Source organism: Acomys russatus, chromosome 24 (assembly GCF_903995435.1).
Source record: "Acomys russatus chromosome 24, mAcoRus1.1, whole genome shotgun sequence".
Classification (NCBI taxonomy): domain Eukaryota; kingdom Metazoa; phylum Chordata; class Mammalia; order Rodentia; family Muridae; genus Acomys; species Acomys russatus.
The window spans coordinates 43279123-43306999 of NC_067160.1; the positions used below are offsets into that span (position 1 = coordinate 43279123).

Sequence of the window (27877 nt, forward strand, 5' to 3'; positions counted from 1 at the left end):
ATCCATTTGTCCACAAATTTCAGGAATTCCTTGTTTTTAATAGCTGAGTAGTATTCCATAGTGTATATGTACCACAATTTCTTTATCCATTCTTCTATTGAGGGACACTTAGGCTGTTTCCATGTTCTGGCTATTATGAATAAGGCTGCTATGAACATGGTTGAGAAAATGTTCTTGTGTGTGCTGAAGCATCTTCTGGGTATATTCCAAGGAGTGAAATAGCTGGGTCTTGGGGAAGCCCTATTACCATTTTTCTGAGATAGCACCAGATAGATTTCCAAAGTGGCTGTACTAGTTTGCATTCCCACCAGCAATGAAGGAGTGTTCCTCTCTCCCCACGTCCTTACCAGCAGGTGGTGTCGCTTGAATTTTTGATCTTAGCCATTCTGATGGGTGTAAGATGGAATCTCAGAGTTGTTTTGATTTGCATTTCCCTGATGACTAAGGAGGTTGAGCATTTCTTTAAGTGTTTCTCAGCCATTTGATACTCCTCTGTTGAGAATTCTCTGTTTAGTTCCAAGCCCCATTTCTCAATTGGGTTATTCGGTTTGGTGGTGTTTAATTTCTTGAGTTCTTTATATATTTTGGATATTAGACCTTTGTCAGATGAAGGGTTGGTGAAGATTTTTTCCCAGTCTGTAGGCTGTCGCTTTGTTCTCTTGACAGTGTCTCCTGCCTTACAGAAGCTTTTCAGTCTCATGAGGTCCCATTTATTAATTGTTGACATTAAGGCTTGGGCTGAGTTTTGTGCAAGGTGACAAATATGGGTCCAGTTGCATTTTTTTTACACATAGACATCCAGGTAGACCAGCACCATTTGTTGAAGATGCTATCTTTTTTCCATTGATTGGATTTGGCTTCTTTGTCGAAAATCAAGTGACCATATGTGTGTGGATTCATATCTGGGTCTTCAATTCGATTCCACTGATCAACCAGTCTGTTGCTGTGTTTTAACTACTATTGCTTTATAGTACAGTTTGAGATCAGGTATGGAGATTCCTCCGGAGCACTTTTTATTGTACAAGATTGTTTTAGCTATTCTGGGTTTTTTGTTTTTCCATATGAAGTTCAGAATTGAACTTTCAATGTCTTTAAAAAATTGTGTAGGTATTTTGATAGGGATTGCATTGAATCTGTAGATTGCTTTTGGCAGGATGGCCATTTTTACTTTGTTAATTCTCCCGATCCATGAGCAAGGAAGATCATTCCATCTTCTCAGGTCATCTTCAATCTCTTTCTTCAGAGTTTTGAAAATTTTTTCAACCATGTCCTTCACTTGCTTAGTTAGAGTAACTCCTAAATATTTTATATTGCTTGTGGCTAATGTGAAGGGTGTGGTTTTCCTAATTTCTTCCTCTGCAGGCTTGTCATTTGTGTATAGGAAGGCTATGGACTTTTTGAGTTAATTTTGTATCCAGCCAATTTGCTGAAGGTGTTTTCAGCTTTAGGAGTTCCCTGGTGGAATTTTGAGGGTCACTTATATACACTATCATATCATCTGCAACTAGGGATAATTTGACTTCCTCCTTTCCCATTTGGATACCCTTGATCTCCTTTTGTTGTCTCATTGCTCTGGCTAGAACTTCGAGTACTATATTGAAGAGATATGGAGAGAGTGGGCAGCCTTGCTTTGTTCCCGATTTTAGAGGAATTTCCTTGAGTATCTCACCATTTACTTTGATTTTGGCTATTGGCTTGCTGTATATAGCCTTTATTATGTTGAGGAAAGTGCCTTGTATCCCCGATCTCTCTGAACCTTTAAACATGAATGGGTGTTGGATTTTCCAGAATAGTTCTTATAGGATCAAGTCCTCCTTATTGAAGCAGTGGCAGGACCTACGAGATGACATGTTAGAGCTTGAACTTATATCCTCAAGTATTTTCCCTGTAATCCATCATCTATCTATTTACCTTTGTTCTAATCCTGTTGAATTATAGGTTGCCCTTCTGAAAAACTGTCCTTGTCTTTCTTGTCTGTGATACTGAACTGACAGGAGTCTATGAAATTTAATATAGTTTCTCACTGCCTTCTTATGGAATTATTTACAACCACCAATAAACTATAATACAGCTTGCTAGAGTTTAGCATCCATCTTCTGTCCAGTCCTATGTTATAGTAGTTCTTCATCTATATGGCAACAGTATATTTCTTCATCTGGCTCATCTAATAAAAGATCAATATCCTCTTTAGGTGAGATGGTTAGTTGTAGTATGTCTGGAGTATCAACTCCAAAAATAGATCTTGTCCCTGGGAGAATGAATGACTGTATAAGCCAGAAAGCATAGAGCAAGCATCTCAAACACCTGCTAGCAGACAGTCTTTTTTAAACACTGTAGTCATTCTGAATAACATTTTTTCTGCATTCTGTGGTCAATAATACAACACAAATATAAACCATTGTAGAGGATTGTTCTAGGTTTTAATCCTGCAAGTTTCTACTTTTATCCCATCAATGCCTCTATTTCAGTAGCTCATCACTAAATATAAAACTGTGCTTTGCTCTGCATTTTCTTCATTAATGGAAATTGATCAATCTTGAACTCACACTGTGGACTAGATAGACATAAAGTTTACAGGCCTCCAGCAACTACATCTCTCGTATTTAGACTGGCCACAAATGTCCTTGAGAGGCTTCACTATAGTGTTCATGCACAACCTTGCTCCTTTAAAACATTAGTCTCTTGTGTGTGTTACTTTTATTTTTCATGGGCATCTATACTTGTTAATAATCTCTGAATATATTGAAAATGTTGGCCAATCACAAATACTAAGGAATGTCTTTTCTTTCTTCAAAGCAAATTTTCAGACAAATTGATTTAATGTCTTTTAATCATAATCTTTCCTTCTCTCAACTCATCACAGATCTCCTTTTGATATTTCTTTAATGACACAACCACATGTGCATGCTTCTCTTTTCAAAAATAAATTTCACTTTACTCAAATGAAATTCTCTCACAAAGAATCACCATGAATACTTAAAGAACATGTGTTTTGTGGGTGCATACTATATGTGTATACAAATGATATGAAATAAAATGAGAGATTAGTAACTTTCTCATTGTAAATAAAACTAATATAACATATTTTTATCCAGAAATATACAACTACTCCATTATATAAAAGAATAAAAGAAAATAGAAACTGAAACAAATATGGAATAGCGTCCATTAGGAACCAAAAGAATTCAATTAGAAAGTTAATATTAAGAGCTTCCCTTTCCCTGTTGTGATTAGATATTGGAGGTTAAGGCTCAGCTGTGTGCAAATTTATGGTAGTTACTTTCATTTTCAATATTGTTTTTGGCTGCATGCTTTTTCATACATATTGTAAAAGCATATAATAATAATTTGTTATTGGAATTATTTAGGATCTCATTTTTATTATCAACTTTATGTCACAAATGATCCATTTTTATTTCTTTTGCTTCTTTTCAAATCCCAAATAGAGTGGCTAGATTAAAACACAATTACACTTATTTACTATTTTAAGAAATATAATTGAATAAAAGTGATACATGTGTATATGTGTAATGTGTATGAAACTGTACCTCAATATGTGTAAATAATTATTTTGAGATATAATCATTCTCTTTAATATTGAACCATGTGACTGATTTCAAATGTATAAAGATTCTAGAGTTTAGTGATCAGCTTTGGAAAGCTTTGGAAACGAATTAAGGCATATAATTGGCTTGAATAGAAGCTGAAAAATGAAAATATTTCCTTTTATGTTATATTTAATCTATCACTTCTATCAAGGTTATATTTTAACAATGTTTGCAATGTTTATGTTTTCTAAAAATTTGAGACAATTAATTATAGAAGCCATAGTTTTTATTAGAATATAACATTATAATTACTGAAATACTTTTGTGACCATAATTAAAATATTCATTACTTGAATTAAACTTGCTTCCCTCCCCCTACAGTCAACCATAGCTGTCCTGATGATCAATTTAAATGCCGGAACAATCGTTGTATCCCCAAGAGATGGCTTTGTGACGGAGCAAATGATTGTGGGAGCAATGAAGATGAATCTAACCAAACCTGCACAGGTAAATGGCTGCAGACACATGTGATAAATCACCTCCACATGTGTGTCTGTAACACACCGCTCAGGTTGATAACCAGAATTTGTTAACATTGACAGACGGATCACTGCCAATGTCAGTGAACTCAGCCTTTGGTGCCACAAATGCCAGGTTACAAATGGTGTTTTACCAATCCTTGAACATGACTCTGTTTTCCAAGTTAATCTGCACTTCATCTATTTTTGTGGGTGGCAGGATGATCAGCACATCCTACATGATTGTTCCGTGCTAGATCTTCCTAGGCAGTAGTAGCTTTTCATTAGCATGCTCTGATCCTGGCCACCGCACAAGCAGAACTATTTATTTTATCCCGAGAAAATACTTAATTTCTTTTTTTTTTTTTCCCTACTACAGAATACCTTCATGAACAGTTTTCTGTTCATGGAACAATATTTATGGGAGCCAGCTTTTTTTTTTTTTCCTGCATGAAGTCCCAATACGACTAGGCGTATTTATATTTCCATATAATCCATGCCTTGGTAATCCATCATTGATTCCCTAGCCAGCCTCTCATTGAATATAAATATACAGCTGGTGGTGCAGCTTACAAAAGAGTGCCAGAAAGGTCATGATTACTAGGTAAATGTTTAAAAATGACACTGGCTAGCAGAAGCCCAGTGTTCCGGAAATGATGAAGAAAAGCTGGTGTGTGATGATACATGTCGCGATAATTGGTGAACACTGATTTTTGAAGGATGCGGCAATATTAAGGCATACCAGACACACAACACTCCTGTCTCCTTCAGCCATCATGAGCCTTCCTAAATAAATACAAACTATTTTAATGATGTATTTCTCATGTATTGAGAAATTTGCTATTACCTTTGCTTTTGGCATTGATTTGCTTGACCCTTCTGTACCTTATCTTTTGAATACATTTCTTTCAGTTCTGTTAGACACTAAATTACCTAGAAATTGTTTTTCAAAGAGCTTCTTGATATGTACCAAACAGTAATTACAAAGGCAAAAGTAAAACTATTTCTTAGTATGAATTGACATCCTCATATGAACAGATTTTTCTATGGTGAAGCATTTACTGACCATCTGTGACTTTATTAATTCTCTTGAGCTTTGATTAAAATGATCTCTAAACTTTGGAGAAAATGAATGTCTGTGTGTGTGTGTGTGTGTGTGTGTGTGTGTGTGTGTGTGTGTGTGCTATTTTGCAAGAATTTCTAAAACAGACAGATATCTTAAAACCTTGGGGCCTACTTTCAAGATCTTTCATTTGGTGGATGAAATGTAGCAAATAGAAGTGGCCTAAACCTCTGTGCATTCTTTCTGAAAGGCAAATAATTTTGGACTAAACTACACTACCCACCAGATTATGTTGAACTTTATGTGCATCCAACTTCACATTGGGAAGGTTGCACTGAATATGACTCTAATTTACAATGAAGCATTTATGTACACCAATGCACATACGAATATTTTAAGATTAAGGTTTAATTAAAAAAATTGTGCCACATCACATCCTGAAAATAAAAAGAAAGGTTTTTTTTTTTTGCCTTAAAATAGAGACATATTTTAGAGTATCACACTTTCCTTTTTCATACTAATTACAACATTTGCTTGTTTCCGTATAATTTATTAAAAAGCTTCTGCACTTGGTTAACTATTAGTAGTAGTAAAAATGAAAATACTACTATGTAAAAGCAAACAAAACTATCAATCCTGATTATTCTTATTTCTATAATTCTTGATTCCTATAGTCCATTAAGAAATAAAACACAGCATGTTAAAATTCCACTTTGAGTTATGTCGCTCACTACCAGGTCATGTCAGTATACTCTCATCTCAGTACACTCAAGTCAGTATATTAATGGCAGCTGCTGTCACTGAAGGGTATGTTGAAATACAAATTTAAAAAGGAGAAAAATAAAAGTGTCTTTGATCTTTTTTAAAAAAGGCTGAAATGTGTGGTTAAGTTATGATGCATTTCCATTTCCTTTTTTTTTTTTTCAAATAAATAAACAATTCACATGTTTTAACACACCTGGACAAGTGGCATATTCCTCTGAGCACTTCCTGAGATGTGAAATCTAAGTGTGTATATGAAGTTGTATTCTAGGGGGAAAGACTCAAAACAGAGAAATTTTATCTTGAAGTCTTCTTCTTCATCAATTTACATTGGGACTCTTTGTGTAAAATGGGAATCTTCTCCCTCTAGAAATATATTTTCTATTTTGTTCCTTTAGTGTTTTCCCCACACCAACCAGTAAATTCTTATCATGACACTGATGATAGTATTGATAGAATGATCAAAAGTATATAATACTTTCATTGGTAGTCAGAGAACAAGGACAAAAAAAAAAAAAAATAGACATTATCAGCTAACCATTGCCATGGAGGATGCAAAGCACAAATTTAAATCATGCTGTACTTACACTGTCTAGTTTGAGATTGACTAGACATAGTCCATGTTGGAAGCAAGAAGCTCAAATGATAAATTGCCTGGACAAGATGGACTGTATGCAAGCCTGGTTTGCATGTTCTTGGGTGATGACCCCTCTCACTGTGGGCAATACTACACCTGGGCATGCGCTCTTGGTGGATATATGAATTTAAGCAATATTTCTCATTAGGCCTCACCTCTCCTTTAGTTACTTCCTCCAGATTTCTGCCTTGAAGTCCTATCCTTATTTCTCTCAGTGATAATGTATGACCTGAGAGCTGTAAAATGAAATAAACTCTTTTCTCCTCAAGTGGCTTTGGCCACGGTGTTTCTTCACAGCAATTCACAGCAATGGAAAGCCAGGGCTCATAAGAAGAGTAAGCTATTTGGGAAGAACTCCTGAAGGAGGCAATGTTAAACTTTTGAAAATATATAAAAAATCTATAAGTAACAATAAAATTCTTTTACAAAAGAAAGCGAATAATCTTCTTAAAACCAAGTTTGGGCAATATTATAGGAAGAATGAGTGGTACGTATAATTTTTTTTTTTTTTTTTTTTTTGGTGAGCCAATGTGTTTTATCAGAGTTACTTACAAAAAATATGGATGATGGTTTACTTAGCGAAGCAGAAATTACTCTGACAGCTACAACACCAAAGGTTACCTCAGCACGGGCAACAGGTCAAAAAGCTGGGATCCTGGAACAAGCTTCACAGCCTGAAGGAACCTCAACAGTGTGAAGAGTGTCTTTTCCAGGTGCCTGAGTTGGGCTAAATCTCTTCCGTGCAGCTGGTCTGGTCTCAGAGTTTTCTTTGAAGCTTATATCCTTTGGGAGCTTGTCTGAATCTTTTTAGCAGCTTAGAGAGAGCCCTGTCAGCTTTTATTGCTTACTTTGACAGGGAGTGAATCTGGTCAGTTTCAGGAACTTCCTGAAGCTATTTTGAGTTGTTTACCTTCCTGCCTATGGATCTTCTTGCAGGATGAAATGTTTCACTATTGAAGGAATATTTTACAGGGCAAGTGGACTTTTTCTTCTAGCCTTAAAACTATGTTTTTATTTCAAGGCTGCTAAATACATATAGCCAAAACACTAAGAATGTACCATTTATATAATTCCCAATTGCTTCATGGTTCTTCTTGTTGTAGGTAGTTAAATGTATATGTAAAAAATAAAAAAAAATACTTAATAATAATAAAAAAGGAATGTAAAAATCTTGTTACACATTCCTACATATGAGAAACTTAGGGTGGGGCTTATGCAATCTTTATTTTCAAAACACTTTCATTTACTCATTTTTGTGTGGGGACATTCTTAGGCACACACTTGAGTAGATGTATGTGCACCAGTGTATGAAGTGCTCCCACAGGTGTCAGATCCCTGTAACTTGAGTTCCAGATGGTAGTGAGCCATCAGACATGGGTGCTGGGAACTGAACCTATCCACAGAGCCATCTCCTCGGGCCTGTAATCTATATTTAGATAGGCCCTCAGGTGATTGTGATGCCTGCTAAAGTTGTAGAAAACATGACCTTTGTTCTCAAAGAGTCACTTTATAAAGTATGACCATGTGAAAGGGAGACTGTGCCTTCTAAAAGAAGCAGCTTATAGCTTAGCCTGAAGGCCCTTTCAATGAACAAAAGAAAAGTATTACTCAACTCTCACTGCCTTTCCTTTTAGTTGTATTCTGCCATTTAAAGTTGTTGAGAACAAGCTCGGAATACTATTGTACAATAACTAAGAGATTTTTGTTGTTGTTTATTAGTGCTTCTAAAATGCATTCCAAGTGTTTTGTCCACACAAAGTGGTACATACTCTTCTTGGGTGCATAATTTGACTTTTTATATGAGAAAGTAATTTGATAAATAGGTTTCAACTTTTATGCATTTCAACTCTACATTCTCCATTTCCCCACTGTAGTTAACACATAAGCATAGGAAAGCCTGAAAAAAAAATATTCTTTCGCTGAGGGCTAGGAATAAAAAGCTCCCAAACCAATTCAGTCTTAAATGAGTAGGATACTAGCTTGGTCTGTGTATTTGCTGGGCATTATTAAACAATGAGTGAACTCTTGCACAAATGTCAAAACCAATGAATTTTTAAAATATCTTATACAAAATTGAAATGTATATACAAATATATAAACTATAAGTTCTATATATCACTTAGAAATTCGTGTGTAGACCAGCTAAGGACATGGCTCAAAGGTTATGAACATGCCTTTCATAGCAGAGAACCCAACAACCCGTGTTCGGTTCCCAGTTTCCCCTATGGCTAATCACAAGGATCTCGAAGCCTGGAGTCAGTTCATGCAAACTCTCAGAAATCCAGGTTAAAAAAAAATACCCCAATGGACAGAAATTCATGTGTAGTCTTTAAAATATTCTCCAAAAGAGAATAAGAAGTCAAGTCTGTGGGAAGGAGGTTAGTTTGTTAAAGGAGCCCAAGTTCATTAGATGATGCTTTAATACTTTTTACTTGAATAATACAGAACAAAATTCTATATCAAATATAGAGAAATCAAATTGGATGTGGCTGTAAGACAGAGACAATTACTTATCACATTTGGTAGACCTTTCATTGTGATAGAAGCATGTTATAAGGAGCAAACTACCAAGTGGAAGTGTGTCAGATTGAGGCAGGAGTGGTGTACATATTAGGAGCATGTCAGCGAAGGCACCCGGAAGAGTAGTGCCACATGCATGAGTCATAAGAGAAGCAGCAGACACATCCACGCAGAACAGCTCTTGTCCCTCAAGTACATAATTCCTTTTGTCTAATTCTAAGAGAATTTCAGAGGCCTAGATTTAAAATTCACTTTCCTCTAGGAAAAATTGGTAATTCTTATCTTTGCACCTAGGCAATTTCCATCACCTGCCTCATTTGTTCCTTCCTTCCTTCCTTCCTTCCTTCCTTCATTATTTTTGCTTCCTGATGCAAGGTTTCTCTATGTAGCCTTGGCTGTCCTGCACTCATTTTGTAGACCTAACTGGCCTTGAACTCACAGTAATATGCCTGTGTCTGCCTCCTTGAATGCCTGGATTAAAGATGCGCATTAGCAGAACCAGGTCTCGCCTAGGCAATCTAAAGCCAACACCCCCCTCTCCCATCAGTGTACTCAATTTGTATTGTACAGTATTATTCTCCATGCATCATTCAACAATTTTGATTAAATGTACACTAGGTAGGTACAATTATATTAAAATAACCAGTATATGAAAACTAGACTTTTTATAAGACAAACTAAAAATAGTTTCCTTTCTCCTCTTCTGTTATAGTGCTAGAGATAAGGCCAAAGATCACAACATGGTATCTAAATGCTGTACCACTGAGACACATTGCCTAGCCCTTAAGTTATTTTTATTTGGTGTTTTAAAACGCAGCCTGTGTAGCCTTGAATTCATCACCATCTTGCCTCCCCCGCCCTCCCAAGTGTTTGGATTACAGGGATGAGTCAGTTGTCCAAATATAAACCTTTGATTTGGTGCAGCAAACGTGATGTGTCTGGCTATTCGGTTTGAACAGTCTCCTTTTGCAATGCTCTCGCTGTGGGGTTCGCTTTGCTACCTGACAGCAGTGATGAGTAGGAACACACTTCCACTATGAGAGCGAATCTCTGATTCAACTGCTAGATAAACAATTCTGAAGAAGGCACAATGTTCCTCTCTAAGGCACCATTTGCCATAAAATTTAGAGTCCTTCTGGGCTACTCCCAAGCTAATTACATCTGATGCAGATGTGGCCTAAAAAAAGAAAACATTGTTGACTTTTAGTAAATCAACACATTGATTTGAAAATGCTAATTCTATCCATTTGGTTCTGTCTGGAAGGCTAAACTTACACAATTAAGAAATAAAATACCTGAGTATACAGGGAATACAGGTTAGCACCTTCCCAAAGGAAAAGATGACAGAGATAGTTTTCTGCCTGAACAGTCATCCAAAGCTCTCTATAGAGATGGAGCATCATCTTTAGCCTTCTGGCCCAATATATCTGACAGACATATTTGTGAGGCAGGAATTATTGAGGACTTGCTTACCCTGTCTTGGCAGAATTTGGCAGTTGACTGTCTGCATCCAATCTTGCTCATTTTTAGACAGAAATATTTCCCTCCTAAATCTTTGATGGGGTTGAAGACCAGATAGTTTAGTTTTACAATTAAGCTTAGTTGTTTAGGCGTTAAAATGTTTTTAGGTCTAGATAGATGTTTTAAGTTGATAATGATGAGATACGATAGACACTGATTCACATTCAGAATTTTAGATGCACCAATATAGGAAAGACATTTTCTTTAAGGGTGCCAAATACAAATAGCCAAAACAATATGAACGAAACGTTTATATAATTCCTGATTGTTTCGTGGTTCTTCTTGCTGTAGGTATTTCATTGTTTATATGTGTAATAATATAAATGTATATGTAAAAATATTTAATAATAATAAAAAATAACATAAATTACCTTTTCCACCTGAAATCATTTAAGTCTCCCTGGCAGAGAAAGAATTTTTTTTTTTCTCCATGATTAGAAGGGATAGTTAGGTGAAGTACTTTCTAGTCATAACATCTTCAATAACGATGTAGTAAATTCTTGAATCATGACCTATAGCGTTCCTGCAACTTCACAGCTATAATGAGGGGTACATACTCTTGCCATCACAATGGTTAGTCACATGGTATACGAATTACTCTGAAAAATTTGTTTTATTATCTCACAAGTAAGAACAACCTGTCTAACAAAGACTCAAGGAAGATGCTGATAGAAGAGACGATAGTAAAAAGAATACTAAGTTACAGAACAGTTGATAGTATAAATTTAATATATTATGAGTACGGCAAAGTCAGAGTCATGTGGAGATATATTTTCTGGTGGTGTTTTCACTTCAAATCAAGAAAGAATGGAATAAAAAAGGAAGAAAAGGAAGTAGGAAAGGAAAGGTAAAAAGAGAGAATAGAAGGAAAAATGAAAAAGAAATAATAAGTATTTTTATTTGTTCATTAAAACTACCGAAAACTTGAGTGCTAATTGTAGTTTACATAGAAGTAATTTGAAATAGTTTCTTTATAAACACACACACACACACACACACACACACACGGGCAAGGAGAATGATTAGAGAAAATAAAAGAAAGAATCGTGGAACCATGAGCCCTTGTTAAATTTCTCTTAAGATATAAAAGCTAAAAATAATTGGCTATGATCGTTGAAGCAATATGGAAATATATAAGGGGGAAATTATTAATCTCCTCTGCATCCACAGCCTTCTTTGTCAAATAAACTAAAGCCCATACCTTTGGTGCATGCTTCTACATAGTTTTCTATGTTTCACAAAAAAATATAAAATTATATAAAGTTATCTATGACCCTCATTGATTTTTATTTTGCATGCTAGAGTACTTGAAAAGAAAAAAAGTAAAATAAGGCATTAAGAAATATTTAATATTAGTTAAAATTTAAACACAGAAAACTTCAAAACTTCAGACATTTGTTAGAGCACTTAAAATAGGTTACTTAAAATAAACAATCAGTTTTTAATGTGAAAATAGGTATTACATAAAATATTTTATATATAAAACCTACCTGAACAACAAAATCCACTTTGTAATAACATTCCTAACTACCCCATTACAGGTGCTATAAGTATAGGAACTGTACCTTCAGGCCATAACATCAAACCAACCAGCAAATTTTGAATATTTTTTAAGTAGTCTGCAAAATATTCATAAATACTGGTCACCCAACTCTGTGTGTGTATCTTTATAAAGAAATTATTTCAAGTTACTTCTATGTATATTAGCATTAGCATTCAAGTTTGCGGCAATTTTATAGAACAAATGAAAACACTTTAATGTTTCTTACATGTAGGGAAGAAGAAATCTGTCCCTAGGGGAGGCTGTTTTCTCTTGTGTGGGAGCTCAGAACCAAGCAGCCTCTTATTGTCTTCAAGTATCACCAACACATTCCACTTTTGTTTTTCCTTTTTCAGATGGAAAGACATGCTGTATGAGATAATCCCACTCAAAGCATATTTCAGTTTCAAAAGAAAGATGAAAATGAGACATTAAAATTAACCAGTACACAGCACCCAAAGGCCTGCTGTCTGAGAAGGAACAGCACAGCAAATCACTTTCATGCTCTTGAGCACTGATCTGAAAAATAGGAAAGGCCAAAGTGCAGCCTTTGGAACCCCATTATTTCAGCCCACTGCTTTTCACCAGCTCAAGCAATTTTGCATATTTGTGCTTACTGTAGATCTTAAGAAAGTACAGTGATCAAAGAAGCTATGTATCTGTTTATATAGCCGTACATGTATAAATGTACATTATGTAGTGATCCATATAAAGTCTTAGGCTAAATGTATGTTTTAGAAAATATTTTTGTTTTCTCATTTCACTAGAGAACTAACTTAGAAATGAAGAGTTTGATATACAGGACTTGTTAGATGAAAGAACAATTCTATATCAGGATTAGAACCGAGGTACACTCAAAGGCTTCTCTTGGCATTATGGGAAAAAAGATTTCATAGTTTGGCAGCAAATGCTACACATTTAAAAACAAATAGCAAGTTGTGTGGAATTTAGTTCAATACAATTTTATAATCATGTATCTGGCATTTTTTTTAAAATGATGAGTTATGTTCGTTTGTGGAAGGTTTAATTATGTTACTGGCCATTTTAACAGAAAGTTAACATGTGTGTACTTTGGAGTAGAGAAGCAGCTCACATTACAAAATAGTAACTAAAAATTCACTTTAAAAATGTAGTATCAGCTGGGTAGTCGTGTCGCACACCATTAATTCCAGCATTTGGGAGGCAGAGGCAGGGAGATTGCTATGAGTTCCAGGCCAGCTTGGTCTACAAAGTGAGTCTAGGATAGTCAAGGCTACACAGAGAAGAAGAAGAAGGAGGAGGAGGAGGAGGAGGAGGAGAAGGAGAAAAGAGAAAAAAACATGACTCTGAAGGAGAGTAGGAAGGAGTATATGGGAGATTTTGGAGGGTGGAGTGAGAAGGGAAAATATAATTACATTAAAATATCAAAAAATAAAATTAAACAAACCTAAACAGCCCTTATGTATAAAACCAGTATTGCATGTGACATTACTCCGAAAGTCTGTGAATTAATTCTTTGCACATAAATTGAATTTTATAGCCAGAACCTGCCAGGCTGACCAATTTTCTTGTGGAAATGGGCGCTGTATTCCCAGAGCATGGCTGTGTGACAGAGAGGACGACTGTGGTGACCAGACAGATGAGGCAGCATCCTGTGGTAAGTTGGAAATGGCTTCTGCTTCAGGAGAGATTGTTTCAGAAACAGTGTACTAGCGCTGCATTTCCTCCACAAACTATTCCTGTAGGAATGGGAGTCGAGGAAGCAAATATATTACTTTCACTGCAGCTCTTTGAACATATCTTTCAATGACTGCTTCAGAAGAGATCTCAGTCAGGAAGTAGTTACAATATCCTCAGCTGAAATGAATGTTTCCAGACGGAGCAGACTGTGTTAGGGTAGCTGTTAGAAGAATAAATAGACACTCTTTTTATTTGCTATTAATCTTAGAACAATAATGACTAAACTTAGAAAACAAACTTGTCCATTGATTGACACATATGTTGCATTCAGAGACCAATAAGTAATCTAGGCTGAGAATAAGTAGTAAATATCCATTGTGAATATTGTATGTATGTAGAAACATACAATTCTGATTGCTTAAAAAAATGTTGATTGTATCCGTCTCGGCATATCACTGGATTTCCCATTTTCAAAAAGGGAAAGGATTTGTTGTTGACAGAGTTGCAAATGTAACTACTCTCTTTTGTACATGTGGATATGTGCACACTATTCATTTGTTGAGTGTATTAAAATGTAGCAGGAAAATGAACCCTGTTTTCTAAGAAATATTTTGGTTCAGTGAAGCAATTTTTAAAATTGCTATTAGAAAGTATTGTCCATAATAGTAAAAAAAAAAAGAGAGAGAGAGAGAGAGAGGAAAGAAAAGCCACAAATGAGGAATATAGAATAAAGTTATTAAAAATAAAAAAGAGGGGGTGAAAACCTAAGACTCATGGAGATGGGGTTAGCCGCAGGTTGCCTGAGCCAGCCAGCTTTTAGCCCTGGTGGCAGAGCAGCCTTTGGTGACAGTGGTGGTAGAGGAGGACAACAAGGAGGCCGAGAAGGCTTTGGCGGTGGTCATTTGGGAGGCTTTGGTGGAGGTCGAGGCCAGGGCAGAGGTGGTGGCTTCAGGGGCAGAGGAGGTGGACGACGTGGAGGCTTCCAGTCTTGGGGCAACCGGGTTGGAGGTGGTAGCCGTGGAGTCAAAAGAGGAAACCAGTCAGCGAAGAATGTGACTGTGGAACCACATCAGCATGAAGGCATCTTTATCTGCCTCAGAAAGGAGGATGGCCTTGTCACCAAGAATCTGGTCCCTGAAGAATTTATCTATGGAGAGAAGAGCGTCTCTATTTCAAAGGGAGATGACAAAATTGGGTACCGAACCTGGAACCCCCTTCTGCTCCAAGCTGGCAGCAGTAATCCTTGGCAGTGTAGTTCCACATCAAGTTGGGCAGAAAGTACTCTACCTTGGTGCAGCCTCAGGCTACACTGATTCCTACATCTCTGATATCGTCGGCCAAGATGCTTTGGTCTGTGGAGTTGGGTTCTCCCACCACTCTGACCATGACCTCATCAACTTGGCCAAGAAGAGAATCAACATTATTCCTGTGATTGAAGATGCTCAGCACCCACAAAACAAGTTTGTCAGAAGGGTGGATGTAGCCCAGCGAGAAAAAGCCGGATTGTATCCTTGAATGCCCACACCTTTCTTCGGAATTGACAAGACTGTGATTTTCATTAACGCTGACTGCTTTGAATCCACTGCCTCTGCAGAAGCTGTGTTTGCATCTGAAGCCCCAGGAACACAGGCCAACTCCCGAGGCTAAGAACTGAAAGTCAGAGCTGTCTAGACTTGGAAGAAATGTATGCTACTACTGTTGCACGTGTGTTTTCCCTATTAAAAGACTCCTGTCAAAACAAACAAAACCAACCCACCAACCAAAAGAACCAAAACCAGTTATGGTTTGCCCTATGTTCACCATGTGTAAGAACATGGGAGTAACCCCCACTACTACACATCGTCTTATACAAAATGATACTACTTATGTGGGGATACATGTTAAATAGACTTTATTTTAATAAACTATGTATTTTAATGTAACACTACAATGTAATATCAATGAAAGCAGTGAAATAAATTGTAATTCCTCAATTTAAGCATCTGTTTCAGAGTATTAATTTCCTGTTTGCTTAAAAGTTCTTTGTTAGACATTTTAGTTAAATGAAGTCACCATGTTTCTGGATACATTTTGAGGGGTTTTTTTTTTTGTTTGTTTGTTTTTGTTTTTTACCTGTGCACGTGGAGAAAGAATAGCAAACATTGATGTGAGAAAGAGCAATGGTGGGGGAGGTAACTATAGGAAAGTGACAGTAAAACATGGAGAGGAATATGTTCTGTGTGGACCTCCTGCAGCCTAGACAGTAAGGCAGAACAGTATGATCTTTTTGTGTCCTCCAAAAGTTGAATGTGTCAGCTGCTAGGTGGCTATGACATTTTTGAAATTTGCTTGCTTTTCCCTTTTGTTTTTACATGTTGAGAATATACTAGAATAGTTATATACCACATGAAAACATTAAACACAGAGATATCATACAATCAATTTCACAAAAAAGATAATAAATGGCTACAAAGCCACGTATTTTAAGATAGTAAAGGCTGAGCCAAGCAGGGTGGCACATGCCTATAATCCCAGCACTCAGGGAGGCAGAGGCAGGTGGATCACTGTGAGTTGGAGGCCAGCCTGGTCTACAAAGTGAGTCCAGGACAGCCAAGGCTACACAGAGAAACCCTGTCTCAAAAACCACAACAACAATAACAATAATAATAATAATAAAAAGAAAAGGAAGTAAAGTCTTAGATTTTTACAGAAACTCTATATCTTTGATTTGATTTGGGGAGGAGTTTGCTAGGTTTAATCAGGACATTTTTGTTTTTCTTGGAATTAATTTTTACAAGTTAAAAGGGGGAAATAGCTAACATTTCAGTAATATTCAAAGCAATTATACCAGCAAACGTATATATCGCCACGGAGGTGAGGATCAGAGCGATTGGATGGACTATTTGATGCATATTTTCTGACTGAATCTTTATCCCAATTTGTAAAAGCACCAATGCTTTCTGTACTTCACAGATAGAAGAACTGAGACAGAACTTTTAGCTACATACTTGAGACCATGAAGCCAAAAACACTGGGCTAACTTTGAGTCCAAATGTATTTTTAATTAAAACTCAGACATTACAGATCGGCATTGACTGGAGTCCTAGGTATTAGGTGCAAAGAAGGGGCAGATGATGCCATAGTGCCGTGAGTATCTTACTTAAGGGCACATATCCCTATTACAAACTTTAAAGAATGATGTGCTAGTGTTTTAACATCCCCTGCTACAAAGGTCTCTGAGTTAGTATTTGCTTCTTTGAGGGGAAATATATCCTTATCATCGTGACTTTCAACATGCCAATCTTACCCTATGAATGGTAAAATAAGGGAGAGATAAAAAGAGCTAAAGGAGTATACAGGATTTCTGCTATACCCATCCAATAGACTAAAGTTCATTCATGATCAGGACAGTAAATTTGCTATAAAATTATGAACCTCAAGTTTATTGTCTTCATTTAAACATGTTCAATTTTAAATTCACAATAGTTTTGTTTTAATAATGGCATGTAATTAACAACAGGATCTGAACATTTAAAAATCTCTCAGGAGCTTACTTCTGTTGTCATATTTTTATTTCCTGCTTTGCATGTTTTACATTTCTTGAGTGCCTTGATTGATTGTATCTGTGTTGCAACTATAAGCCAAAATAAACACTTTCTTCCATTAAAAAAAATTGCTCTTAAAAGCTGGCACAAGATGTCCCAGTATACCAATGGATAAAAACACACTGTGTCAATTTAGATGCTGAATAATTTGTTTCTAAGTATAGAGAAAAATGTAGATTGTCAGTGACATACCTGAATGTTAACCCAGTCCCATTTTTTTCTTTACAAGGTATTAAGTGTCCAGCGACTCCTCCCTTTAGGAATGTCTGTTTGCATGTTAATTCTACACAGTTTCAAATGCATCCTTATATTTGCTTCTTTGTTATATTAATATTCCATCTTTAATATATTTTAGTCTTTGATAATTAATACATGAATATAATGTCTCTTTATCTCATTTATACTTCACTCCTTCTCTAACTCCTCCAAGACTCACACTGACTGACACTGCATTCCTTCTGCAGATTTCTTGATCCATTCCTGCTTCAAAAATAACACACTAAGTCCAACCTGTGCTGCCCATAGACTCATGGATGTACGCAGAGCTTGTTTTTAAATTCTTTTCTATCTTCCTCTACTATTTCACATGTGTAGCATATTTACAGAAGAAACTAAATGAGTTGTATTTTAATGCAAATTAAATTGCTTCACTTTCTCCCTTCTCTTCCTTCCCTCCAGCACTCAAAGTCCTTTCCCTTCAGCTCATTTTATATATATACATATCATTCCTTACTCTTTTTTCCTGACTATTATTATTAACATACGTATGTATATGTATGACAAAATATATCAATATACCTTGCTGAATCTGTTTTTGTTATTTATTTCTATGTGGTTTCAGGGGTGTCCACTTTGTATTAGACAGATATAGAACATATTCTTGCAACAGCCCCTCCCCCTCTCTCTGCAGTCATGAGTTACAAGTGGCTCTTTGTATAGACAGTGCTTCCTCTGTATTACACTCCCTCCCACGCCTTCTGCTAAAGTGCCTAGTTTCTCCATTTCCCTCTTCATAAAACCAGAGTCCTCCTATCCCCTTCTCTGCATCTCTTTCTCCCTTCTTTCCTCAATGATATATTTCTGCCACTCCTGGATTCTTAGAGTACTTAACTTTACATGCTCAAATCTAAAAGATTCAGATCTAATATCCATAAATAATAGAAAAGTGTTTGTCTTTCTGAGTCTGAGTTACCTCATCCAGTCTAATATTATCTAGTTCCAATCATTTTGATACACATTTTATGGTTTTGTTTCACTTTACAGATGCGTAATATTCCATTGTGTGTGTGTGTGTGTGTGTGTGTGTGTGTGTGTGTGTGTATCTACATACATACATATATATATATTATATTGTCATTGTCCATCAGATAATAACTTTGGGTAATTTTATTTATTTTCCATCATGAAAACAGGGACATTGAAAGTTGCTAAGCAAGGATTTTTGTATTAAGACATCAAATCCTTAGGGCATCGCAGAGGAGTAGCATCCATAGGTCATACGGTATCATTTGGAGACTTCTCTGTACTGATATCCACATGACTGTAATAGTTTGAAATCTCATCTATAGAGAATGGAGGCATCACTCCATCACGTACTCAAAAGCGTTTGCTGTCAGTTGTTTTCTCAGTTTTATCCATTTTACTGGAGTAAAATGAATTTTCAAATTAAGTTAATTTGCGTTTCAGTGATTGCTAAGAATGTTAGACAGCTTAAGATAATTTTTCTTAGCAATTCTTATTCTTTCTGTTGAGAATTCTCTGTTTAAATCTGGTGTCCGTTTTTAGTTGGGTCGTTTGTTTTCCTAATTCTTTGTTTATGGAGGTCTTCATGTATTCTAAGTATGGATTTTCTATTGCCTATGTAGGTGTCAGAGATTTTCTCCTATTAGAACTTTTACTTCCCTTGATTGTTTCCACTGATGTACAGAATCTCTCAAGTTTTGTAACTTCCTATTTGCTAATTGTTGGCCTGAATTCCTGAATAAATGGAGTCCCATTTATACAATCCCTATACCTGTATTTTATAGGCCATTCCATATGTTTTCTTATTGCATTTTAAGAATTTCAGGCTTTGTATTGAGGTCTTTGATACTTTTGAAGTTGTCTTTTGTGCATGATAACAAATACAGGTCAAAATTTATTATTTTACATGTTGATGTTCAGTTTTCCTCATTCCAACGCCCATGAGGATAAGAAATCTTTCTACTGTCTAGTATCTTCCACAAAATCTCTCATCGGAGATTAAAACTTTCATTGTATCCGGGTCTTACTTCCTTGGATAGATATATTCCCAGATTAGGTTTTGTTTTGTTTGGTTTGGTTTGGTTTGGTTTGGTTTGGTTGTGTTTTAAGATTTATTTATTCTGCTTGCAAGAATTCTTCTGCAGACCAGAAGAGGGCATCAGATCACATTATAAATGGTTTTGAGCCACCATATGTTTGCTGGGAATTGACCTGTGGAAGAGCGGTTAGTGCCCGTAACCTCTGAGCCATCTCTCCAGCCCTTCTCAGATAATTTTAAAGCTAATGTGAATGTGTGTGTGGATGTGTGTGTGTGTGTGTTTCTATGAACTATTTGTCACCAATGTTACAGAATGTATTGAAGGCAGTTTTATCAAGTATCTGGAATGTTGAGTTCCTTGCTAATTAAAATACCTAAGCACAAACCAGGTGTGCTAGTGCACACTGGGAATTTCAGCATTTAGAAGGCAGAGACATGAAGATCATGACTTAACTGCCAGACTGACTTATAGCGAGAATATTTCTCAAAAACAAGACAAAACTAATAAAGACAAATAAATAAACCCTAGAACATCACTAATGTACTCACTTAATAGGTACAAAACTCTGGGTTTCATCTCCAACAACACATAAAACTGGGCATGGTGCGTCATGCCTGAAACTCCATCCCTTGTTATGTAGAGGCAAGAAGGTTGAACACATAAAGTCATCCTCACATAAATTCCAGGTCAGCGATACTCTAAGAGCATATATAGGGGGAGGAGGTCTCCCTCAGTCACAGACGTAAGGGATGAGAGAAGGGGGGAAGTGGGAGGGAGAGAGGAATAGGAGGAAACAAGGGAAGGACTAACAATCGAGATGTAATATGAATAAAGAAAAAAAATTCCAGGTCAGAAGTTTGTATGAGCTATGAAAACCCCTGAAAACTCCAACAATGACAGGAACATAACAACAAGTACCAAAACTTTATTAAATAAACTATATTGCATGCCATAGTGGCACACATTTTTAATCCCTGAACTTGGGAGGCAGAGGCAAAGTAGAGTTTCAGATAAGCCTCGGCTACATAGTGAAACTCAGGCATCCAGGGCTACATAGTACGGCCCTCTCTCCAAAACACATACATACATACATACATACATACATACATACATACATACATACCAATCAAGCAAAACAACTATCCCCTCTTAGAACACATGAAGACTTATAGTGTTTGGGTTTCCAAGATACTTTAGTTTTGTGTTGACAGTATGAGTCTCCCTTTCTCATCCATTTTGGGGTATACTCTGAGTAATGCCCTCTGTACTCAGCAGCGTTGCTCTCTAACAACTTAAACTCTTTGCAGCTATTCAGATTTGGACCATCACTTAGGAAGTTAAGGACGCAGCCAGAGGCTCACAGTCTCCCTGAACATGTAGCTGTCAATACAGCTCAATATAGAAGCATAAACTTACTGAAATGTTTCCTTGAATATTTTACTCTATTGAGCAGTTCAAATGTGTTTATATATACCATTAACATGTCATAATGGCCAAAGATTGGACACAATTGGAAATTAAAATATATTAAACATAATTTTAATGTTTTAACCAAATCATAATAAATGACTATTACCCTATGAGCATATACAGGGGAAGGAAATCCCCCTCAGGAACAGTCATAGGGGAGGGGAATAAGGGGAAAATGGGAGGGAGGGAAGAATGGGAGGATACAAGGGATGGGATAACCATTGAGATGTAACAAGAATAAATTAATAAAAAATTAAAAAAATAAATGATTATGAATTTTATAAGCAACTAATTGCATACATCTGTAGGAAATCAATCTAATAATTTAAATTATGTCACTATTGCATTGATTCAAATAACTATTCATCACTAGAATAATTTTCTATCATCTTCCATGTAACAAAAATGACATGAGGATGTTTCTCAAAATATTATGAGATGTGAGACTATTCTGTTCATGGTATTTTCATCATATAGCCTTATTCAAAAATTACATCTAAAAAAATAAGTTCATTCAGAATGTAGAATATGGTTATTATTATTATTAATGATCAAGTAGTCTCTCTAAAACCTTAAGAAAACATTCTAATATTTACTTCATGTGAATGTCAGATTTCTTTTTTGGCATATTCATTTATATTAATACATGTAAGCAGAAAAATCACATGCAGCAAGAAGAACCACAAAACAATCAGGGATCATATGAGTGTTACATTCATGGTTCTTTGACTAATTGCATTTGGCAACCTTGTAGAAAACATCATTCCGATCTTCGTGAGTCTGAAATTCTGAATGAGAATCAATATCTATCATATCTCATCTCTGCCAACTCAAAACATTTATCTAGACCTAAAAACATCTTAACCCCTAAATAGCTAAGGTTAATTGTAAGACTAAACTATTTGGTCTTCAACCTCATCAGAGATGTGAGAAGGTGAAACTTAATTACTTGAGTGAACTGGTTGTCAGTTTCCAAAATGAGCAGAAAAAAAAATGACAGAGACAGTTTGCTACCTGAACAGCCAACCAAAACTCTCTATAACATTGGAGCATCATCTTCAGCCTTCTGGCCCAATATAGCAGAGAGACATTTTCGTTAGACAGGAACTATTGATTGAGGACTTGCTCACCCTGTCTTGGCGGAGTTTGGCCATCAACTCTGCCTTCATCCAAGCTTGCCCATTTTTAGGCAAAATTCTGTCTGTGGCAGAAAAGAGGATATTTTGCTCAATAGCTTGTTTGCCACATTTGAAGCCATCTTCATAAGGAGGTTCTTTGATGTATGGCATCTTTTTGAAGTAGACTGGGTGTTGCCAGGAGTTAACCTGTCTTGTTGTCAAAGAATCTTTAAGATATTAAAAGCTTCTTAAATGCCATACTCTGTAGGTCTCTGAGGCATTGAAGATCTTATCTATTTTACTTTTTTATCTATAGGATCATATCTATCTGTATATTCTTGTCATTAAGAATAGGCTGGTAGTTGCCATGACCATGATTTGCTCAACAAACAATTGGATTGTGTTACTTAATTATTATTATCAGGTTGCTATAGTACTTTCTAGGGACTGGAAGTAAGCTTTGTATTATTATTGAGTTGTATGGGATCAATACCTCACATTAGACTCTCTCTCTCTCTCTCTCTCTCTCTCTCTATATATATATATATATATATATATATATATATATATATATATATATATATATATATAGTATGTGGACAATAGTCTTAAAATAGAATTCTATATCAACCTATGAAAATTATTCTATTTTGTATCAATATATAAAATTCTATACCAATGAATTAAAAATAACCTTTGTTGTTAGTTTCAAATAAAGCCTTAGGTTGAAGAGTAGATTTAATAATCTACTTTTTATCCCATCGTCCTTATATATTTCTATATCCCCCTTCTTTCTTTTCAGTCCCTATCTCAATATTTACTAAAGAAAGATCGAGGCAGAGAGACATCTCTGAAATCAAACTCGTTTTGTCTCTGAATAAGAACAATCATAGTTCATATGTAACTCTCAGTAAAAATAAGCATCTTGAGGCCAAGAGAGAAAATATAAACCTACCCAACCCTGACTTAGGGGAAATGGGTGTCATTCTCTTAAGGTTTCTTCTGGATGATTAGGGAAGATTGGGCCCCATCGTAGGGGCCCAAATAAAATTGGGAAAGATGGTTAATGAAGCCAGGAATAGCATTTGTGGTCCAGTTTCCAAATGCTGAGAAACTCCAAGATTAAAAGAAATCATCTGGGACAGTCTAAAATACTGGACCAATTTGTATGGAAGCTTTCTTTGAAGCTGTTCTGGGAGCTGTGCTATTCTGATGAATAACAGCGACCGAAGTGCTTAGGGCTGGAACATGAAGGATGCAGGATGTCAGCATCCAGCATGCTGAGAGGAATGAATCCTCTCCAGTCTGATCTAGCTTCAGTGTCTGATTCTTTTGTTCTGAAAACATATAAATTCTCACAAGCATTACATAGTCCTAAAATTATAAATATATGAGGTGTACATGATGCACAGAACAATTAAGGCTTGCTCTCTGTTCTTAGTATGAACAGAAGAAAGATATCTGCAAATCTTCATTCATGCCATATGAAGAATGCCATCTAATGATAAGTCTCAGGGATTCTGTGACCAATAAGAAGCCTTGTCTATGCATGTATATTCATATATCAGCCTGTCTGAAAGCCATTCCCATGTAGTATGTTTAGCACTACCAGTTACATGCTTGTTTTGCAGTTTGAATTTTTGATCTGAGCCATTGGGATAGGTTTAAGTTGAAATCTCAGAGTTTTTTTGATTTGCAGTTCCCTGATGACTAGGGATGTTGACCATTTCTTTAACTGTTTCTCAGCCATTCGATATTCCTCTGTTGAGAATTCTCTGCTTCGCCTCACACCCCATTTTTTCACACCCCATTTTTTAATTGGGATATTGGACTTGGTGGTGTTTAATTTCTTGAGTTCTTTGTATATTTTGGATATTAGCCCTTTGTCACATGTAGTGTTGGTGACAATATTCTCCCAGTCTGTAATCCGTTGTTTTGTTCTATTGTCTATTTCCTTTGCCCTGAAGAAGATTTTTCAGTTTCATGGGGTCCCATTTATTAATGGTTGATTTTAGAGCCTAAGCTGTTAGTGTTCTTTTCAGGAAATTGTCTCGTATGGCATCGAGTTCAAGGCTCTTCTCCTCTTTTTCTTCTAACAGATTTAGTGTGTCTCATTTTATGTTGAGATATTTAATCTATTTGGACTTTAGTTTTATGCATGGTGATAAATATGGGTCTATTTGCATTTTTCTACAATTGGCCAGCCACTTAGACCAGCACCATTTGTTAAAGATGCTATCTTTTTTCCATTATATGTACTTGACTCTTTGTCAAAAAACCAAGTGCCCATAGGTATGTGGGTTTATTTCTGGGTCTTCTATTTGATTCCGTTCATCAAACAGCTTACTTCAATACCAGTACTGTAGTGCTTTTAGTGCTGCTGCTCTGTAAGAAAGCTTGATACCCAGTATGGAGATTCCTCTTGAAGATCTTTTATTGTACAGGATTGTTTTAGCTATTCAGGTTTTTATGCTTCTTCATATGAAGCTGAGAATTGATCTTTCAAAGTCTGTAAAGAACTGTGTTAGAATTTTGATGTGAATTACATTTAATCTGCAAATTACTTTTGGTAAGATGGCCATTTTAACTATGTTGATCCTCCTGATCCGTGAACATGAGAGATGGTTCTACCTTCTGATACCGTCTTCAAGTTATTTTCTTAAAGACTTGAAGTTTTTTTCATATAAGCCTTTCACTTGATTGGTTAGAGTTCCTTCAAGATATTTTATATTATTTGTGGTTATTGTGAAGGGTGTAGTTTCCCTAATTCCCTTTTCAGCCCATTTGCCATTTGTGTACAGCAGGGCTACTGATTGTTTTAGTTTATTTTGTATCCAGCCACTTTGGTGAAGGTGTTTATTATATGCAGGGTTCCTTGGTAGATTTTTTTTTACGGTCACTTATGTATACTATCATGTCATCTGCAAATAGTGAAAGTTTGAGTGCTTCCTTTCCTATTTGTATTCCCTGATATCCTTTAATTGTCTTATTGCTCTAGCTAGGACTTCAATACTATATTGAAGAGATATGAGGTGAGAGAGTAAACAGTCTTGTCTTATCCCTGGTTTAAGTGGTATTAATTTCAGTTAAAATTCATTTAGCTTGATGTTGGCCATGTGCTTGCTGTATATTGTCTTTATTATTTTGAGGTATGTGCCTTGTATCCCTGTTCTCTCTAAGACATTAAACATGAATGAGTGTTGGATTTTTCTCAAATGCTTTTCTGGCATCTAAGGAAATGATCATGTGGTTTTTTCTTTCAGTTTGTCTATATAGTGGATTACATTGATAGATTTCTGTATATTAAACTAGTTCTGCATGCCTGGAATGAAACCAACTTGGTCATGGTGTATGATATTTTTGATGTGTTCTCGCATTTGGATTGCAAGTATTTTATTGAGTATTTTTGAGTCAATGTTCACAAGAACAATTGATCTGAAATTCTTTTTCTTTGTGGAGTCTTTCTGTGGTTTAGATATCAAGGTGACTGTGGCCTCATAGAATTTGGTAATGTTCCTTCTGTTTCTGTTTTGTAGAATAGTTTAAAGAGAATTGGTATTAGCTCTTATTTGAAGATTTGGTAGAATTCTGTGCTGAATCCATTTGGTCCTGGGCTTCCTTTGGTTGGGAGACATTTGATGACAGCCTCAATCTCCTTAGGAGATATAAGACTATTTGTTTACCTGATCTTGACCCAGTTTTTGTAGTTGGTATCTATCAAGAAAATTGTCAGTTTCCCTTAGTTTTTCAATTTTTGTGGCATATAGGCTTTTGAAGTATGACCTAATGGTTTTTTTGGATTTTCTCATGGTCTTTGTTATATCTCCTTTTTCATTTCTGATTTTGTTGATTTGAATACTCTCCCTCTGCCTTTTAGTTAGTTTGTCTAAAGGTATTCTGTCTTGTTGATTTTCTCAAAGAACCAGCTCTTGATTTTGTTGATACATTGAGTTGTTCACTTTGTGACTAATTTATTGATTTCAAGCCTGAGTTTGATGATTTACTGTTATCTACTCCTCTTTGGTGAGTCTGCTTCTTTTTGTGCTAGAACTTTCCAGTGTGCTTAAGTTGCTAGTATAGGATCTCGCCAGTTTCTTTATAAAGGCTCTTAGTGCTATGAACTTTCTTCTTAGCACTGTCTTCATTGTGTCCCACAAGTGTGGGTATGTTGTGCCTTCAATTTCATTGAATTCTACAATGTTTTTATTTCTTGTTTTTATTTTGTTCCCTGCCCAGATATCATTGAATAGGGAGTTGTTCAGTTTCCATGAGTTTGTAGGTTTTCTCTTGTTTCTGATGTTCTTGAGTTCCAGCTTTGATCCATGGTAGACTGATAAGATGCAAGGGATTATTTCAATCTTTTTTTATCTCTTGAGGTTTGGTTTATGCACAAGTATGTGGTCAATTTTGGAGAAGGTTCCATGAGGTGCTAAGAAGAAGGTGAATTCTTTTGTGTTTGTGTGAAAAGTTGTGTATATATTAGGTCCATTTAATTCATGATGTCTATTGCTTTTGTTGTCTCTCCATTTAGTTTCTGCTGAGGTGATCTATCATTGGTGAGAGTGGGGTGATGAAGTCTCCCACTTAATGTGTTGGGTTTGATGTATGATTTAAGCTTTAGTAGTGTTTCTTTTATGAATGTGGGTGCTCCTGTATTTGGGACATAGATGTTAAGAATTGAGACATCTTTTTGGAATACTTTACCCTTCATTAGGATGAAATGTTTCTCTGCATCTCTTTTGATTAGTTTTGGTTAAAAGTATTTTATTAAATACTAGGTTGGCTACTCCAGATTGTTTCTTGTGTCTGTTTGTTTGGAATAACTTTTTCCAACCCTTTATTCAAAGGTAATGGCTATCTTTATTGCTGATGTGTGTTTCTTGTTTGCAAAAGAATAATGGGTTCTTTTTACACATCCATTCCATTAGTCTGTGTTTCTTCACTGGGAAGTTGAGTCGATTGGTGTTGAGAGATATTAGTGACCACTGGTTATTGGTTCCCATTATTTTGATGTTGATTGTGGTAGAGAGCATGTGTGTAAGAGAGTGCTTCCTTTCTTCTGTTTTTGTAGATGTGGGGTTATATATTTCCTTTGTTTTCCAATATAAAGTTACCATCCTTGGTTTGGAGTTTTCCTTCTAGTATCTTCTGTAAAGCTGGATTTTTGGTTAGGTACAGTTTGAACTTGGATTTGTCATGGAATACGTTGTTTTCTCCTTCTATGGTGATTGAAAATTTTGAAGGCTATAGTAGTCTTGGTTGACATTCGTGGTCTCTTAGAGTCTACATGATATCTGTCCAGCCCCTGCTGGATTTCATAGCCTCCATTGAGAAGTCAGTTGTAATTCTGATAGGTTTGCTTTTATATGTTATTTGTCCTTTTTCTCTTGCAGCTTTTAATATTCTTACTTTGTTTTATACACGTAGTGTTTTGGTTATTATGTGGAAAATATTTCCTGGGCCTTGAAATGGGAGTCCTCTTTTTCTTCTATCCCCATGATTCTTTTGTGTGGTCTTTTCATAGTGTCCTAGATTTGTTGGATATTCTGTGTAAGGAACGTCTTAGATTTAGTGTTCTCTTTGACTACTGTATCCATTTCTTCACTCATATCTTCTATCCCTGATATTCTTTCTTTGATCTCTTGAATTCTGCTG

At 35.9% G+C, this 27877-nt stretch overlaps 1 protein-coding gene and 1 pseudogene across 1 annotated transcript in view; both read left to right on the forward strand.

The window, feature by feature from the left end:
• The window catches only part of Lrp1b (LDL receptor related protein 1B), a 1950158-nt gene that overhangs the window by 1242226 nt on the left and 680055 nt on the right, over positions 1–27877 (forward strand). The window contains exons 17-18 of the mRNA XM_051166335.1: positions 3930–4055; positions 13629–13745. Of these exons, the coding sequence (XP_051022292.1) occupies positions 3930–4055; positions 13629–13745 (243 nt within the window). The remainder of the gene's footprint in view (positions 1–3929; positions 4056–13628; positions 13746–27877) is intronic.
• Positions 14548–15415, forward strand: LOC127207584 (rRNA 2'-O-methyltransferase fibrillarin-like; annotated as a pseudogene).